The sequence below is a fragment of the Rhinolophus sinicus genome, linkage group LG17 (assembly GCF_036562045.2).
Source record: "Rhinolophus sinicus isolate RSC01 linkage group LG17, ASM3656204v1, whole genome shotgun sequence".
Lineage (NCBI taxonomy): Eukaryota > Metazoa > Chordata > Mammalia > Chiroptera > Rhinolophidae > Rhinolophus > Rhinolophus sinicus.
In genome coordinates this window covers 16,587,237-16,602,127 of record NC_133766.1, presented here as the reverse complement: position 1 = coordinate 16,602,127, position 14,891 = coordinate 16,587,237, and the positions used below count along the sequence as shown (strand labels likewise).

Genomic DNA, 14,891 nt, shown 5'->3' with positions numbered 1-14,891 from the left:
TCTGTTAGCCATTGATTGCTGCCATTCTGTAGACTTATCTCAGTGATCCTCTGCTCAGTTCTAACAGGAAACCTTTCTGAGCAGAGACGGGGTATGTCTCTAGTACAGAACTCCTCAGGGTATGTTCTTAGAACCTATAAAACCATCTCTTTACTTTTCACAACTTTTCTTAAGCTGACTGGGTCATGTGTTCCTCATTTCCCAGGACACACAAATATAATATTTTCTCCTCCAGAGTCACTTTCCCTAAATAAGTTCTCCATAAGGTTGCTTGGAAATTTTAAATAAGTTATGTAAAGTGTTAGACACAGTTCCTTACATACAGCAAGCAGTCAATAAATGTTAGCTGCTTTTTAATTGTTGCAACTATCGTTATTAGTGTGTATCTGTATGAGCAAAGCAACAAATCGTACACAGAAAGTGGCGAGACATGTTGGTAGCATATTCAGAACGGATGGTTGATCAGTAATTTTGGGTCTTGTGAACAGATATCCCCTTTATTATAAACATAAAACTAAGAAATATATACTACTTGCTGTATAATTAATGAAAATAGAATACCTTAAATTCTTGAGCAAAAACACGTTAGAAGACAAAACCGTTAACTGTGCGAGTGGGAAAATGGATTTTGGCCTCACATCATGTGGCCGTATGGCCAGTGCGTGGAGCTCCCGGGAGGAATAGTGCCTGGTCTGTGCTGCTCATGTGTGTCGGTTGAAGGAGCTCATAGGTTGAGACCTCGTGGATGCCTGAGTATATACATGCCTGATTAAGCAAGACATTAGAATGTCATTTCATGGTCAATGAGAAGCCATTGCAGAATTTTGAAGAGGAAAATGATGTATGGCCTGCTGTAGGCTGGAAGGAAATGTGCAAAAATTTCTACTTGACGACAGGACCATGGTAAATTGCTTTCACTTTCTGAAGTTTCTAAGAACGTACACCCTTTCTCAAGTTTTCAGAACACGCTTCTGAAGGTGTCAGTGGCTCTCTAAGGGGAGGTTGGGAGTGGGGGTGGGCACAGTGTATTTGCATCAGGGAAGGGTAGTATAAGCACTTTGAATGAGCCCCCAAGGAATTGTCCTTCGAGAGAATCACTATTTTAGGAAATCTCTGAGGGTCAAAGAATGTAGAGCTAAATTTAACCTAGAGGCCCTCAGATCTAACCCTCATATTACAGATGAGATCAAGTGTATTCCTCAAGACTCTTAGCCCTAGACTCCTGATTCCTAGTCCATTGCTCTCCCTGACGTATAATAACATTAAAGTTGTATGGGAACACAAGATATTCATGGAGGTTAATAAGTGTAAGAATGAAAATAAAAATCTCACCACCGCAGAGGCAAATCGCTAAAACATTACACCGGTCTTTTTTTTCAAAACGCATACTTTTAAAATTAGAGTTCTATCGTTTTATAGCTTCTTTTTGTTTTAATATCATACATCCAGACATTGACTTACATACTTAAACCTTGCATGAATGTATCATTTTAAATGCTTCTGTAGTACTATTCCATCATATGAATGGGACACAATATATATGCTTAAATCTCTGGTTAGGTAGTTCTTGGTTTTTCAAACAAGCTGCTGTTTTATAAATGGAAACAACTCTAGGAGGATGCGGAAACTTTTGGTCACTCACGCAGAAGTTAGAGTTAGTTAAATATCTGTGTGTTCTTTTTGCCACCCAGTTGAGAGCGGCTAGTTAGAGAGTGGAGGTTGTGATTTGGCATGAAGTTCAGTAGGGAGAAGAAAGCCGGGGAGGGGCTAGTGAAGAGCCGTCGTGCTACATGCATCTTACGAAACCCACAAGAAGAGGGTAGGTGCAGGGACATGGGAGAAGGTTGCTGACATGGAGTAATTCAGTATTTTGCATAGGAATGGCTCTTTTTTTCTTCTCTGGTCCACATGACCTTTGGTTCCAGACTTAAGCAATTTTATGAGTTCTGTGGTTCTTCTGCACATATATTTACTAAGTATTGGTTAAAAGGCAGGGCACCAGAGCACCACATCCCGTTACTACTTCCATCCAAGTTCCAACCTAACTAGTTAAAAACGTTGGAACATTACTGTTAGGAATTGTGGGCTGCCTGCCACAACTAATGAGTATATTTGGTCAGTCAAATGGAAGTGAAAGGGCAGGTATTGATACGACTTAGTGACTACTGAATGTGGTTAGGAAGGGGCAAGAATCCATCAAACATGACTGAAGGGCTAAAAGCCTCAGAAATGGTGAAATGGGAAGTTTTTGCTGATTTGTGGAGAAACCTGAAACAGGACACCTGAAAACTCGTATTACATTTCGGAGCTTGTGCTGGTGAGAGATAGGGATAACAGATACAATTGTAATTTGTTGATATTCTAAAAGCCCTTATCTTAGCCAGTAGTTTCAGCTGTGGTTTAAAACAGCATATCTATCTGTACTTCTGAATAATAAAACGGGTAAATTTGCATTTTACATGCTCCTCCTTTAGTTGAAAACAATGATTATATAGGAGAGGATGATACTGGGAACTAGATTTTAGTTCTGCGGTTTTATAAACTAGGTTTTATATGACATTGGACAAGGCATTTCACCTCTGGTTTCTAATCTGTAAAAGGATAATTAATACGGGTTTAAATGATTTTTGCAGTTCCTTCTGAACCTAGAGTCTTTATTTCTAAAACAAAACATGACCTCTGCGGTAGAGTTGGCTATACCTTCTCAAATTTGAAAAATTAAGCAAAATGCTGAACTTGTAGATTCATGTAACTTTTAAGTATAGCATCTTGAAGGTGTCCCTCTATCAACTAAAGAACACATGTCTCAGTTTAATATATGACTGCGTCAAAAAGAAAAAATGCAACCACAGTAGGTGACCAAAGGGATAAGTAACTTTCAGGAATTTTGAAAGCCCAGTAGTATTTAGTATATGCTCTCTCAGCATTAAAAAGGTCACCTTGCTAATACATGTTAATTTTGAAGTTTAATTGACCTTTGGAATTTTAATATCAACCTTTTTTGCTGTGTTTAGAGGTTGGAGCAATCACTGAAGAAACTGAAGCCTGTGATTGGTGGAGTTTGGGTGCTGTCCTCTTTGAACTTCTCACTGGCAAGGTAAGCGGTGACCTGGACATTGAATAAGTGTACCCAGATGCTACCTTGATTTCAAGTTGAGAACATTTAGCCTTTGCCTTTAGTTTTTAGATCAGGGACTAGATAAGAAAACCTTTGGTATACAAAAAAAAAGAAAAAAAAGGGTAAGTTTATCAAGATTCCAGATTTAAAAAAAAATGGAATTGTATTACACTGAGTAAATTGGTGGTTTAAATTTTATTATGTCACAGTGTTAGCACATAGTCAGATATAAGACTAAACATTTTTTCTCTTTTCTATGATTCCCTTTTAACGGAGTTAAATCTGTAAGTTTCATGTCAGGATATGTTAGAATTCTCTGGATGTTTTAAAAATCTTGTCTGAAATCAGAAGGGAATTCTCATTTTAGAAAATTAATGTGGATTTTAAAGGTAACATCTTTTTTCTCAATACTGTAAATTTTTCCAGTCTGTTCTAAAGGACAGAATTTATGCTCTTTGATCAATAACTTTTAAGTAAGATGTTTGAGGTTAATAGACTTTAATAGAGTATCATGCAGATTGTCTCCTGGGAAGAAAATAGAGGAAATGAACAGTCATGTTTTTGTAAGTAGTCACCCACCTTAAACATGTAGATGATACCGAACTCCCAAGATTGGTGTGGAATTAGAAATCACCTCTACATGCAATTAAACCATAAAGTGTTATGCATACATAAAGTATTATTATTAAGAAATTCTAAACTTTGAAGGTTTTTAATACATTAAAAAATTTGGGGGCTATCAAGTCCCTTTTTTGTTTTTATGTCTATTGTTAGCTTTCCTATTAGGAACCATTCTGTTTATAATATAACTAAGAGAAAACGGCTAGTAGCATAAATTCGGATGTGCTTTCACAGATTGCCTTCATTCCAGTTAGAAGTTGTGCAGGCTCAGAGCCCCTGCTTAGGTGGCACTGTGTGGATTACTGCACCTCTGATTAGGAAGGTCCTTGAGCTCTCTGTACTCGCTGTCTATAAATCCTGTGATAGAACCGAATGTGATGTTACTGGGGGTAAGAAATTTACCTGATTGATTGTTTCAGACTCTGGTTGAATGCCATCCAGCAGGAATAAATACTCACACTACTTTGAACATGCCAGAATGTGTCTCTGAAGAGGCTCGCTCACTCATTCAACAGGTAATTTAATTGACCTATTGGCCACGTCTATCAACCATGCAAATTAACTGAGCCCACAGCTCCAACACCTTAAAGAAATCAGTTTTGGGCAAGGAAGACTCACTACTAATTATGAATTCAGGCCTAATACTGTGTATCTTTTTGGTTTCTACTATATTATGTAAGTATTGTTGAGGTCAGAGAGAATAGTTAAAGCTTCTTGGTACTAAAATTTCTTTTGTTTTTTGAAAATCCAGGCTAATATTTAGCCAATTTCATATATTTGTGTAGTAGGCACGTGAGATTTAAGTATTGCTTTGAGCTTGTTTGGTGCTGCTCTGTTTTCGTTACATTTTGTAACCACGTATGTATGGCTATTTTCAGTCTTTAAAAAAAAAAATCTATCAATTTAGGAATGGGCCACTCAAGTTGCTTAGGAGAGAAGTGTGTTAGAAAATCATGCCCAGTTAGATCACTCCTAGCTTCATCCTTGATGGGCATTGGTGTCAATGAATTTCTGGTGGCTTTGAAGAAAGAGATTGATTATTATTGATTGATTATTAAAGTTCAGTATCACAAAGATAGGCTTGGACTCTGGTGAGCTTCTTAAATTGATTCCCCACATTTCGAATGCCTCTCTAGTTTTGAATAGTGGGTTTGTGAGTATACACTGAGGGTTGTTACCATTGTGGCATGACGGGCTCACAGCAAATCAGTAACGGTCAGGCCTGGGATCCTTACACTTTCGTGAAAAATATAAAGAGAAAGGTTATTTGAAAAAGATCAAGAACTAAAGTTTTTGTTTAATGAAACATGGATTATTTTTTTAATCATGGAAAACAAATTTAAAAGGGGGGACTATATTAAGAGAATTACCTAGTATTCTCTTGAAGAGTGATTTTGATTCCATTCAACAATTATATGGAAGGCATAGTGTTGTAAGCTGTAAGGGTAAGACTTACAAATAACTATATCGCAGATGGATGTGATAAGTAAAGGCTGTCAAAGAGGTTTAAAAAATACTTTGGCAAGTGAAGATAAGGAGGGGTGATTGTTGATGCAGAGGTGGTGGTATGAGGAAAGTTTTTGTGTAGTGGGTGTTATTTTTGTGTTGCCTTAGACAGATTTTTGGCATGATAGGATTGGATGAGGGGGGAATAGCTAGGTGGAATGAACAATTTCAACAAAAGAATGAGTCCGAAAGACTCAATTTGGAAAATCAAAGTTTGGTTTATCTAGAGTGGAGGGATGAATACAGTGATGAGTGATAGTAGTAGATGAGTGTGGAAAGATAAGTCGGGGTTCTCTCATGGGCTTCTCTGATCATGAACAGCAGGGTAGAGTGACAATATTCAATTGAATAAAAAATTGAGACTTGGAATTTTTGTGCAGAAGAGTGAAAAGATCAGAATTGTGCTTCATGAAGATTAATTTTTCCAGAGTATGTAACATATAAAGAAACATAGGTTGGAAATACTGAGATGAGAATACCCTGAGCACTTTGCAGAAGGACTAAGAGATAATACAAAGACATATAAAACATTTTATTCTGATGGGAAAAAGGACAGCCTACTCATTTGATTTCATCTTACTTATTGTGTTACAAAGGTAAATTCAAAGTAATGTGGTAAATAATTTAAGGAAGGCTAGCAATTTAAGGAAGGCCATGTTTTGTTTCTCTTCCTTAAAGAAGTTGTCATCATCATATAATATTGGGAATAGAATTCCCTGCATTGATTTATAAAAGTCTACTGTTGCTCTCTTTAACAGAAATTATGTTGTGAAGGAGTCTAGACTTAAGGTATGTTAAATCCCAAATACAGATACGTGTAGCTTATATAGTAAATCAGCACTCTGTCATTGGCCTGCCTAAGGAAACTACCACTCATGTTGAGGAAACATCATCAGGAAAGGGAAAAGGGGTCTCTTGGCATGATTAGCAATTTGTCATTTTGACTTTTCCTCTTCCACTACCTCACAGGTCGTAGAGGTCATTTAAAAAAATCACAAAATGATTTATATGGACATAATTATCCTGCCTTGGGGAGATTTCCCCCCTCTTTGCTCTGTCAGCTCCTTGCTTGCTTCTTAGCTTTCATAATCCCCTGTACCCATGGTTCAGTCATCTCAGGCAAATGAATGGTGCTAAAGTAAACGTAGTTACATTTTAAGTGTAATTTTTAAAAAAGGTACATTTTACAAATCCTCAGAGCATGAATGTTTGTACTTCACAGTGTACATTTAGTTAATTATGACACAGTTGCTTTGTCAGTTGAAGGATATATGAGAAAAAAACCTTAAGAACAAATTTCTGTGTCTTTATTGCTCAGCTTCTTCAGGAGAAAGGAAGTTGGCAGTGACTATCTTGGATTTGCCACTGGTTGACACATTCTCTTAAGCAGTAGAATTTTTGCATGATCTCTCTTGAGGCCTGGTATGGTATTTAAAATGACAGATTATGCAAGGTCGTCCTGAGTAAAACAGTTATACTTTTGCCTGTAGATTTATCCTTGCAAATTTATAGAGGAGTCCCATGAACTAAGTAAAAAATAAAATATGAACACATATTGGAATTTCATAATGAGGTCATGTTTTAGAAAGAGCTATAGCATATATCTTTTTCAACTGGGGTGGAAAAGCCAGTTGTAACAAAGAAGAAAGAGTTTACATGTTTCCTGCAATATTAAACAAATATGCTATAGTTATAGTTAATTCTTACCAATATTTGATATTTTAGATTTATATTAAAAGTCTGATGCCTGCCACATTTCAGTCAGTCTGAATTGTCTGATTTTGAAAATGGATTTGATAATTTAGGATAGTCTTAAGATTTTTTTTTTTATAATAGCTTTTCTCCTAGAACATTTTAGCAACTTCGTATAGAAACTTCTTTGAGCAATTAGCTTTAATAAACAGTAACCATTTTGAATGCTAGATACAATAATTTCAAGTGAAAAGGCTGAATGCCTGCTGCCTGCTGTCTTTTGAAGTCTGTGCTTCACTCCTCTTGTGGACTTGGCGATATCAAAGTGAAGCAATGAATTCTTGGCATTTGCAGATCACACACTCGTGAAGTAGTGTAACATGGTGGTTTAAGAGCATGGATTCTGGAGCCTTAGTGCCTGAATTCAAATTGTGTCTTCCTACTTCCCACTTGTATGATCTTAAACAAGTTGTTTAATTTCGCCGAGTCTGTTTTCTCATCTATAAAATAGAAATAATAATTGTAGCTGTTCATAGAGTTGTTGTGAGTTAAATGAATTAACCTATGTTAAGCACTTAGAATAACACACAGTAAGTGTCACATAAATGTTTCGTATTATTATTATTGATAGGACAATGTTGAAAGTCCATGAACATATAGTAACTTGTAGTTTGACGAAGCATATAGTTGAATTGTAGGGCTGCTAACATAAGAGTGAGGCAACTGCTGATGATACAGGTGAGAAAGCCTCAACAAGTAATAGATGGGCACATAATAGGAAAGCAATTGATATTTTTCATACAAGTAATTGAATGAATGAATCATGAATGAAAGAAAAAGTAGAAATAAAGGAAAATAGAGCAGAAATAGAAGTTGTGGTTTAATTTGAATAGTGGAATTTCCTATATGTATAGAACCATTAATGTAAAGAAATCATTTAAATATTTCAGTTGCAGTTGGCTAAATTCTGTAGAAAAAAATATTTGCTATGGGAATATTCTCAGATTTGAATGGTATAGTCATATGAGGAAGTTGGCAAATTCTCTCCTCAAAAAAGGAAATTATAAAGTTAGAATTGGCAGAAACAACCATCTCAGTGTTCTGGAAATTGATCAGAGGGGTACAACAATCTGAAAAGTGTTTATGCTTGAAAAACAGTGGAACTTTAGGAAAGAACAATGTGACTCTGCGGTATTCTTGCCTGGGGCTGATCCCATTCTCTCTTCCCTGCTTGGTCAGGTATGAGGGCTCTGCCATATTGGGGCAGGCCATGAGGACCAACCTCAAGGCTGTGTGCAGGTGCGTAGGAGCAGGGAGAGGTCCCAGTGGAAAGTGAAAACCAGGGCATAGTTGAGAGTGGCCTAAATTTTGATCGTGTTCTCCAACCCATTAGCAAAGGATGGAAGCTTTAGTGGTTCAGCGATTTGGGTTTTTTCCCCCCTCAACTCCCCCTCGCCCCCACCTTCTTCCCCTTGGGCAACCATCAGCTTGTTCTCTATATCTGTGGGTATGTTTCTATTTTGTTTATTCCTTTCTTTTGATTTTTTAGATTCCACATATAAGTGAAATCATAATGGTATTTGTCTTTCTTTGTCTAACTTATTTCGCTTAGTGTAACACCCTCTAGGTCCATCCATATTGTTGTAAATGGCAAGATTTCATTCTTTTTATTGCTGAGTAATATTCTAGTATGTATGTGTATATGCCACACTTTTAAAAAATCCATTCATCTATCAATGTACACCTTTCATATCTTGGCTCTTGAAAGTAATACAAGGAATGTAGGGGTGCCTATATCATTTGAAATTTGTGTTTTTGTTTTCTGTGGATAAGTACCCAAAAGTGGAATTGCTGTCTTGTATGGAAGCTCTATTTTTAATTTTTTTGAGGAATCTCCATATTACTGTTTTCCATAATGGTTGCGTTAACTTATAATCCAGTATATGGGGGTTCCTTTTTCTCTACATCCTTGCCAGCACTTGTTGATTTGTTGATTTATTGATGATAGCTACTCTGACAGGTATGAGGTGACATTTCATTATGGTTTTGATTTGCATTTCCCTGATGATTAGTGATGTTGAGCATCTTTTCGTATATCTGTTGGCCATCTATATGTCCTCTTGGGAGAAATGTCTTTATTTGCTCTGCCCATTTTTAAATTGGATTGTTTGTTTTTTTGGTGTTAAGTTACATGAATTCCTTATGTATTTTGGATATGAACCCCTTATCTAATGTATCATTTGTGACTATCTTCTCCCATTCAGTAGGTTGTCTTTTTGTTTTGTTGATGGTTTCCTCCTATGTGCAAAAACTTTTTAGTTTGATGTAGTGTTCCATTTGTTTAGATTTTCTTTTGTTGCTCTTGTCCGAGGAAACATATCCCAAAAGACATTGCTAACAGCACTGTCAAAGAGTTTACTGCCTATGTTTTCTTCTAGGAATTTTATGGTTTCGGGTCTTACATTTAAGTCTGTAATCCATTTTGAGTTTACCTTTGGTGTAAGAAAGTGGTCCAGTTTCATTTTTTTTGTATGTATCTGTCCAGTTTTGCCAACACCACTTATTGAAGAGATTGTCTTTACCCCATTGTATATCCTTACCTCCTTTGTTGTATTTGAATGCAGCCTCTTTTCAATCACTGGTTGACCAGTAGGCTTGGAAGCTAAGCTTAAAAACAAAAACAAGAAATAAAATGGGCAGATATTAATAGCTGCTTGTTACAATGGGATGGGGGAAGCAAATTTACAGATTTAGCTTAAACAAGATACTAAGCAAAGGACAAACCATCTAACAGCAATGATAAAGTCTTTGTGGAAAGAAAATCAGACTCTAGAGTTGCTAAAACATATTCTCTAAAATGTCCCTTTTTCTGCAAAATAGAAGATATACACAGAAACAAAAATGTATGACCCATATACAGGGGAAAAAAGCAGTCTATAGAAATTGTCTCTAAGTGTCCCCAGATTTTGAATTTAACAAAGACTTCAAAGTGGTTATTATAAATATGTTCAGAGACCTAAAATAAACTATGTTTAAAGAATTAAAGGAAAGTATGACAACAATGAATCTACAAATAGAGATTCTCCATAAGGAGATAGAAATTATATTTAAAAAAAAGAACCAAATAGAAATTCTCAAGTTGAAAAATACAGTAATTGAAATGAAGACTTCACTAGGGGAAACAAATTCATTAGACTATCTCAACAGCAAATTTGAGATAGGTGAAGGAAGCATCAATGAACTTGAAGATAGAACAATAGAAATTACCCAGTCTGAAAAACAGAGTAAAAAAATTGAAGAGAAATGAACAGGACTATCGTGACCCATAAGACAATATCAAATATATCAGTGTACATACAGTGGGAGTCCCAGAAGGAGAGGAAAGTAACAACTTTTGAAGAAATAATGGCTGAAAATGTCCTAAATTTGATGAAAAAAACACTGATATGCATCTAAGAAACTCAATGGACCCTAAGTAGGAATATACAAAGAGATCCATGCGTAGCTATATTGTAGTCAACTCACTGAAAGACAAAGAGAAAAATTTTACAAGCAGCAAAAGAAAAACAATTCATATACAAGGGAACATTAACATTAATGTCAGACTTCTCATCGAAAACAATGGAAGACAGTGTTAACTAGACTTATTGTGGTGGTCATTTCACAGTATATACAAACATCAAATCATTATGTTGTACACTTGAAACTAATATAATGTAGTATATCAATTATACCTTAATAAAGAAAAAAAATGGAAGACAGTGAAACAACATGTTCAAAGTGCTGAAAGGAAATAACTGTCAACCAGAATTTCTATATCCAGCAAATTCATCCTTCAAAAACAAAACTAATGACAGAAAATCGATTGCTAACAGACCTGCCTTCGAAGAAATAATAACAGGAAGTTCTTCAGACTGAAAGGAAAGACAAACCATGCAAACAGTAAGAGAGCAGGAGTGGCTATATTAAATACCAGACAAATAGATATTAAAACAAGAGACTTACTAGAGACTAAGACAGATGTTTCATAATGATAAAATGGTCAATACATAGAAAGATATAACAAGTATAGATACATGCTCTAATAACAGCCTCATAACATAAGAAGCAAAATCTGACTGAATTGAAGGGAAAAACAGGCAATCCAATAATAATACATGAAGGCTTCAGTACCCCATTTTTGATAATCGATATGTAATCAGCAAGAATATCAAGAAGACTCAACATCACACATCTCTAACGGACATATATAGAACACTCCACACAATGATTGCTGATTACATTCTTATGGTATGTGCATGAAACATTCTCTAATATAGACCATGAGATATGTTATAAAACAAGTTTCAATATTTAAAAGGAATTGAAATCATACAACATAATTTAATTAGAAGTCATCAATAGAAAGAGATCTGGTGAGTCCACAAATATTTGGAAATGTAACGACACACTTCTAAATAACCTATGCATCAAAGAAGAAATCCCAAGAGAAGCTAGAAAATGTTTTTAATGAAATGAAAACAAATACACATTATATCACAATTTATAAGATGCAGCTAAATCAGTTCTTAAGGAAAATTTATGGCTTTAAACACCTATATCAGAAAAGAAGAAAGGTCGCAAATAAAAATCTCACTTTGCACCTTGAGAAACAAGAGAATGAAACTATAAACAGCAAAGCAAAATAAATTTAAAGCAAGCAGAAGAAAGGAAGAGAAATCAATGAAATAGAAAAGAGAAAAAGCAAGGTAACTAAAAGTTGGTTCTTTGAAAAGATGAGCAAGATTGGGAAATCTTTGGCTGACTCCAAAATGTATATGAAAAGGCAAGGGACCTAGAATGTTCAAAAGAGAACAAAATTGGAGAACTTACACTACCTGATTTCCACACTGAGTATAAAGCCACAATAATTACTTAATTACTGTGTTATTAGAGCAAAGATAGGCATATAGCTCAATGGATTGAAATTGATAGTCCAGAAATAAACCCATACACTTACGGTCAATTGATTTTTAATAAAGATGCCAAGATAATTGGGTGGTGAAAAAGTCCTTTCAACAAATGGTGCTAGGAAAATCAATATTCACATGCTATCAAACCAAATGAACTAAGACCCTTACTTTGTACCATATGTGAAAATTAACTCAAAATAGCTCATAGACCTATGGGAACTAAAACTATAAAAATTGTAGAAGGAAACATAGGAGAAAATCTTTTTGATCTTGGGTTAGGCAAACAGTTACTAGATATGACACCAAAAAGGAAAAAATTGATAATGTGGGCTTCATTAAAATTAAAAACTTTTACACTTCAGGACATTAGTAAGAACATGAAAAAACAAGCCACAGACTGGGAGAAAACATTTGCAAATCATGTAACTGATAAAGGACTTGTATTCAGAATGTATAATGAACTCATATAACTCAACAGACAGACAACTTATAAAAGTGGCAGATTCACCGAGGAAGCTAATAAGGACATGAAAAGATCATTAATCATTAGGGACTACAAATTAAAGCCATAATATGATACCACCAATACCCACTAGAAAGGCTATAATAAAAAAGATAGACAGTATCAAGTGTTGGTAAGGATGTAGAGAAACTGGAACCCTCATACACTGCTGGTGGGAATGTAAAATGGCACAGCTACTTTAGAAAAGTTTGGCAGTTTCTTTAAAAGCTAAACATAAGCTTATCACATGACTCAGCAGGTCCACTCCTAGGAATGTCCAGAAGAGAAATGAAAATATCTGTATGTCCACACAAAGATATATATGCAAATGTTAATAACAACTTGATTCATTCTAGCTTCAACCAGAAAAGTCCACATGTCTATTGTCTGGTGAATAGATTCAGAAAATGTATTATAGCCAAACAGTGGAATGCTGTTCAGAAATAAACAGGAATGGATTGTTGATACCTGCTATAACATGCATGAATCTTAAAAACATTGTATGAAGTGAAAGAAAGCAGCTGCAAAATACAACGTATTCTATGATTTCATTGACAGAAGATATCCAGAAAGGGCAAGTTTATAGAGACAGAAAGCACATCAGTGGTTGCCTAGGACTGGGATGGAGGTGAGGATTAACTGCAAACAGCACAGGAAACTTTAGGGTGATCAAAGTGTTCCAAAACTGGATAGTGGTAATGGTTGCACAACTCTTCACATTTACTAAGAATCATTGAATTGTACGTTTACAATAGGTGAAGTTTATGCTATATAAATTATCCCTCAAAAATTTGAGAATGTGTATGTATGCCTCAAGACACATTCTTCCAGCACACCCAGAGTCTGCTATAATCATATATGACTGCTCCTGTTTTCCCACACTCAACAATTGTTACATATAATATAATATTAACTTATTTTATATATGATTCTTAATAGTGAGGAAGTCAAAACACTTTTTAGTCAATGGATCTAATTATTCCACGTTGGGTCAGCTATTTCAAAGAAAACAATTTTGGAATAAAAATTGGCTAATTCAGACTCTGTTAAAGTTTAGTCCCAGTGCACATATAATTCACTAGGGGTTGAAAGACTGTGTCTCCCAAACTTTCTAGTCACCCCGCAGCTAGAGTGATGTTAGACATAGCTCCCTTTCGAGGAAACAGAGTCAGCTGGCTATTAAGTCCATTTGTCACTGAGTTTTATTTAGATGTTCTTTCCTTTCACACATGTTTTGTTTTCCTTTGATTTGCTTATTGGATTCCTGTTAGTCATTAAATCCTCTTTTTTAGCTCTTGCAGTTCAACCCTCTGGAGCGTCTTGGTGCTGGAGTTGCCGGTGTTGAAGATATCAAATCTCATCCATTTTTCACCCCTGTGGACTGGGCAGAACTGACGAGATGAACATAACGCAGGGCTTCCTGCACACATTCTGGTCTTCTCTGGGCCAGGTGTCTCCAGCACACAGGCGGCTGTGCCTCCCAGTCACTTGTGGAGCACCAGAGCCCTGGGATAACGACGTTTAGAGGAAATGGGGGAAGAAAAGGCTGAACAAGACAATTCTTTTACAATTAGTGTCTGGACAAGATCCTGGCTACATTCGCAAGGGGCTGTTATGTACAAACCTTTAACCAAGATGTGATGTTTATTTTATCTGCATTTAATGTCACAGATGAGTTGTAAACTCAACTGAAAGAAGAATGCCCTTCCAGAACTTCCTCTGATGGGAAACTCCAAGTGTAGAATTAAATGGTACTTGAAAGGAGGACCTTTACATGGCAGCTAACCATGCTTTCTGCTAACCAAGACTGGTATATATGATCACATTAATATTTACTGAATAATATACTACAAGTGCTTCATGAATATTGTGATCTATGGATCTTAAAAAAGTGAGGAAAAAAAGAAAAATTCCTATCATGCCTGATAGGAAACGTGTACCATGATGCCCTATAATTAATGGATGTTGAATGTGGTCCCAAATCGTTTCATACTTTCAGAAGTCCACATGAGAAGAAAAGTCCTCATGATGCCTGCTTTGTATTTGGTTGGTTGATACTGCTTACAGAAGGGTTCATAGAAACACTCACTCTGTCACTCTCTTCAACCGTGTTTTTCCACTTCCTAAACCTTTTGCCTCTTCTCTCATGTTCTGTTCCTCCTACCCCTACTAAAACATATGCAGCAAAAAAGGGAAAGGAGTATTTATTTTCCCAAATTGTGTCAACTTGATAAGGATTAAGAAATAATGATGTAAAATAAACGTGGCAAAAATTTAAATCTCTCCTTCATTTAATTCTTTAAGTTGTTTTTGTTTGTTTGTTTTGTTTTTAGTAGAAAAGCCTCTCTTCCTTTCATTTTGGAATGTTAGCAATTTCTGCTGCTTCTTATGCTCGACTTCATTTTAGATTTTTATCTTGACATGTTAAGAACCAAAGGAGCTCATCTAAATGGAATTGAACAGCAATCCTATTTTATTACCTATAATGATGGCATTTCCA

At 35.7% G+C, this 14,891-nt stretch overlaps 1 protein-coding gene across 4 annotated transcripts in view; it reads left to right on the top strand.

The window, feature by feature from the left end:
• Nucleotides 1-14,670, top strand: part of RPS6KC1 (ribosomal protein S6 kinase C1) — a 141,408-nt gene extending 126,738 nt beyond the window's left edge. For all 4 annotated transcript variants that reach the window (XM_074322170.1, XM_074322171.1, XM_074322173.1 and 1 more), the window contains 3 exons: nt 3,015-3,097; nt 4,159-4,254; nt 13,684-14,670. In XM_074322170.1, coding sequence (XP_074178271.1) covers nt 3,015-3,097; nt 4,159-4,254; nt 13,684-13,794 — 290 coding nt within the window. In that variant the 3' untranslated portion in view covers nt 13,795-14,670. The remainder of the gene's footprint in view (nt 1-3,014; nt 3,098-4,158; nt 4,255-13,683) is intronic.
• Nucleotides 14,671-14,891: the final 221 nt, after the last annotated feature.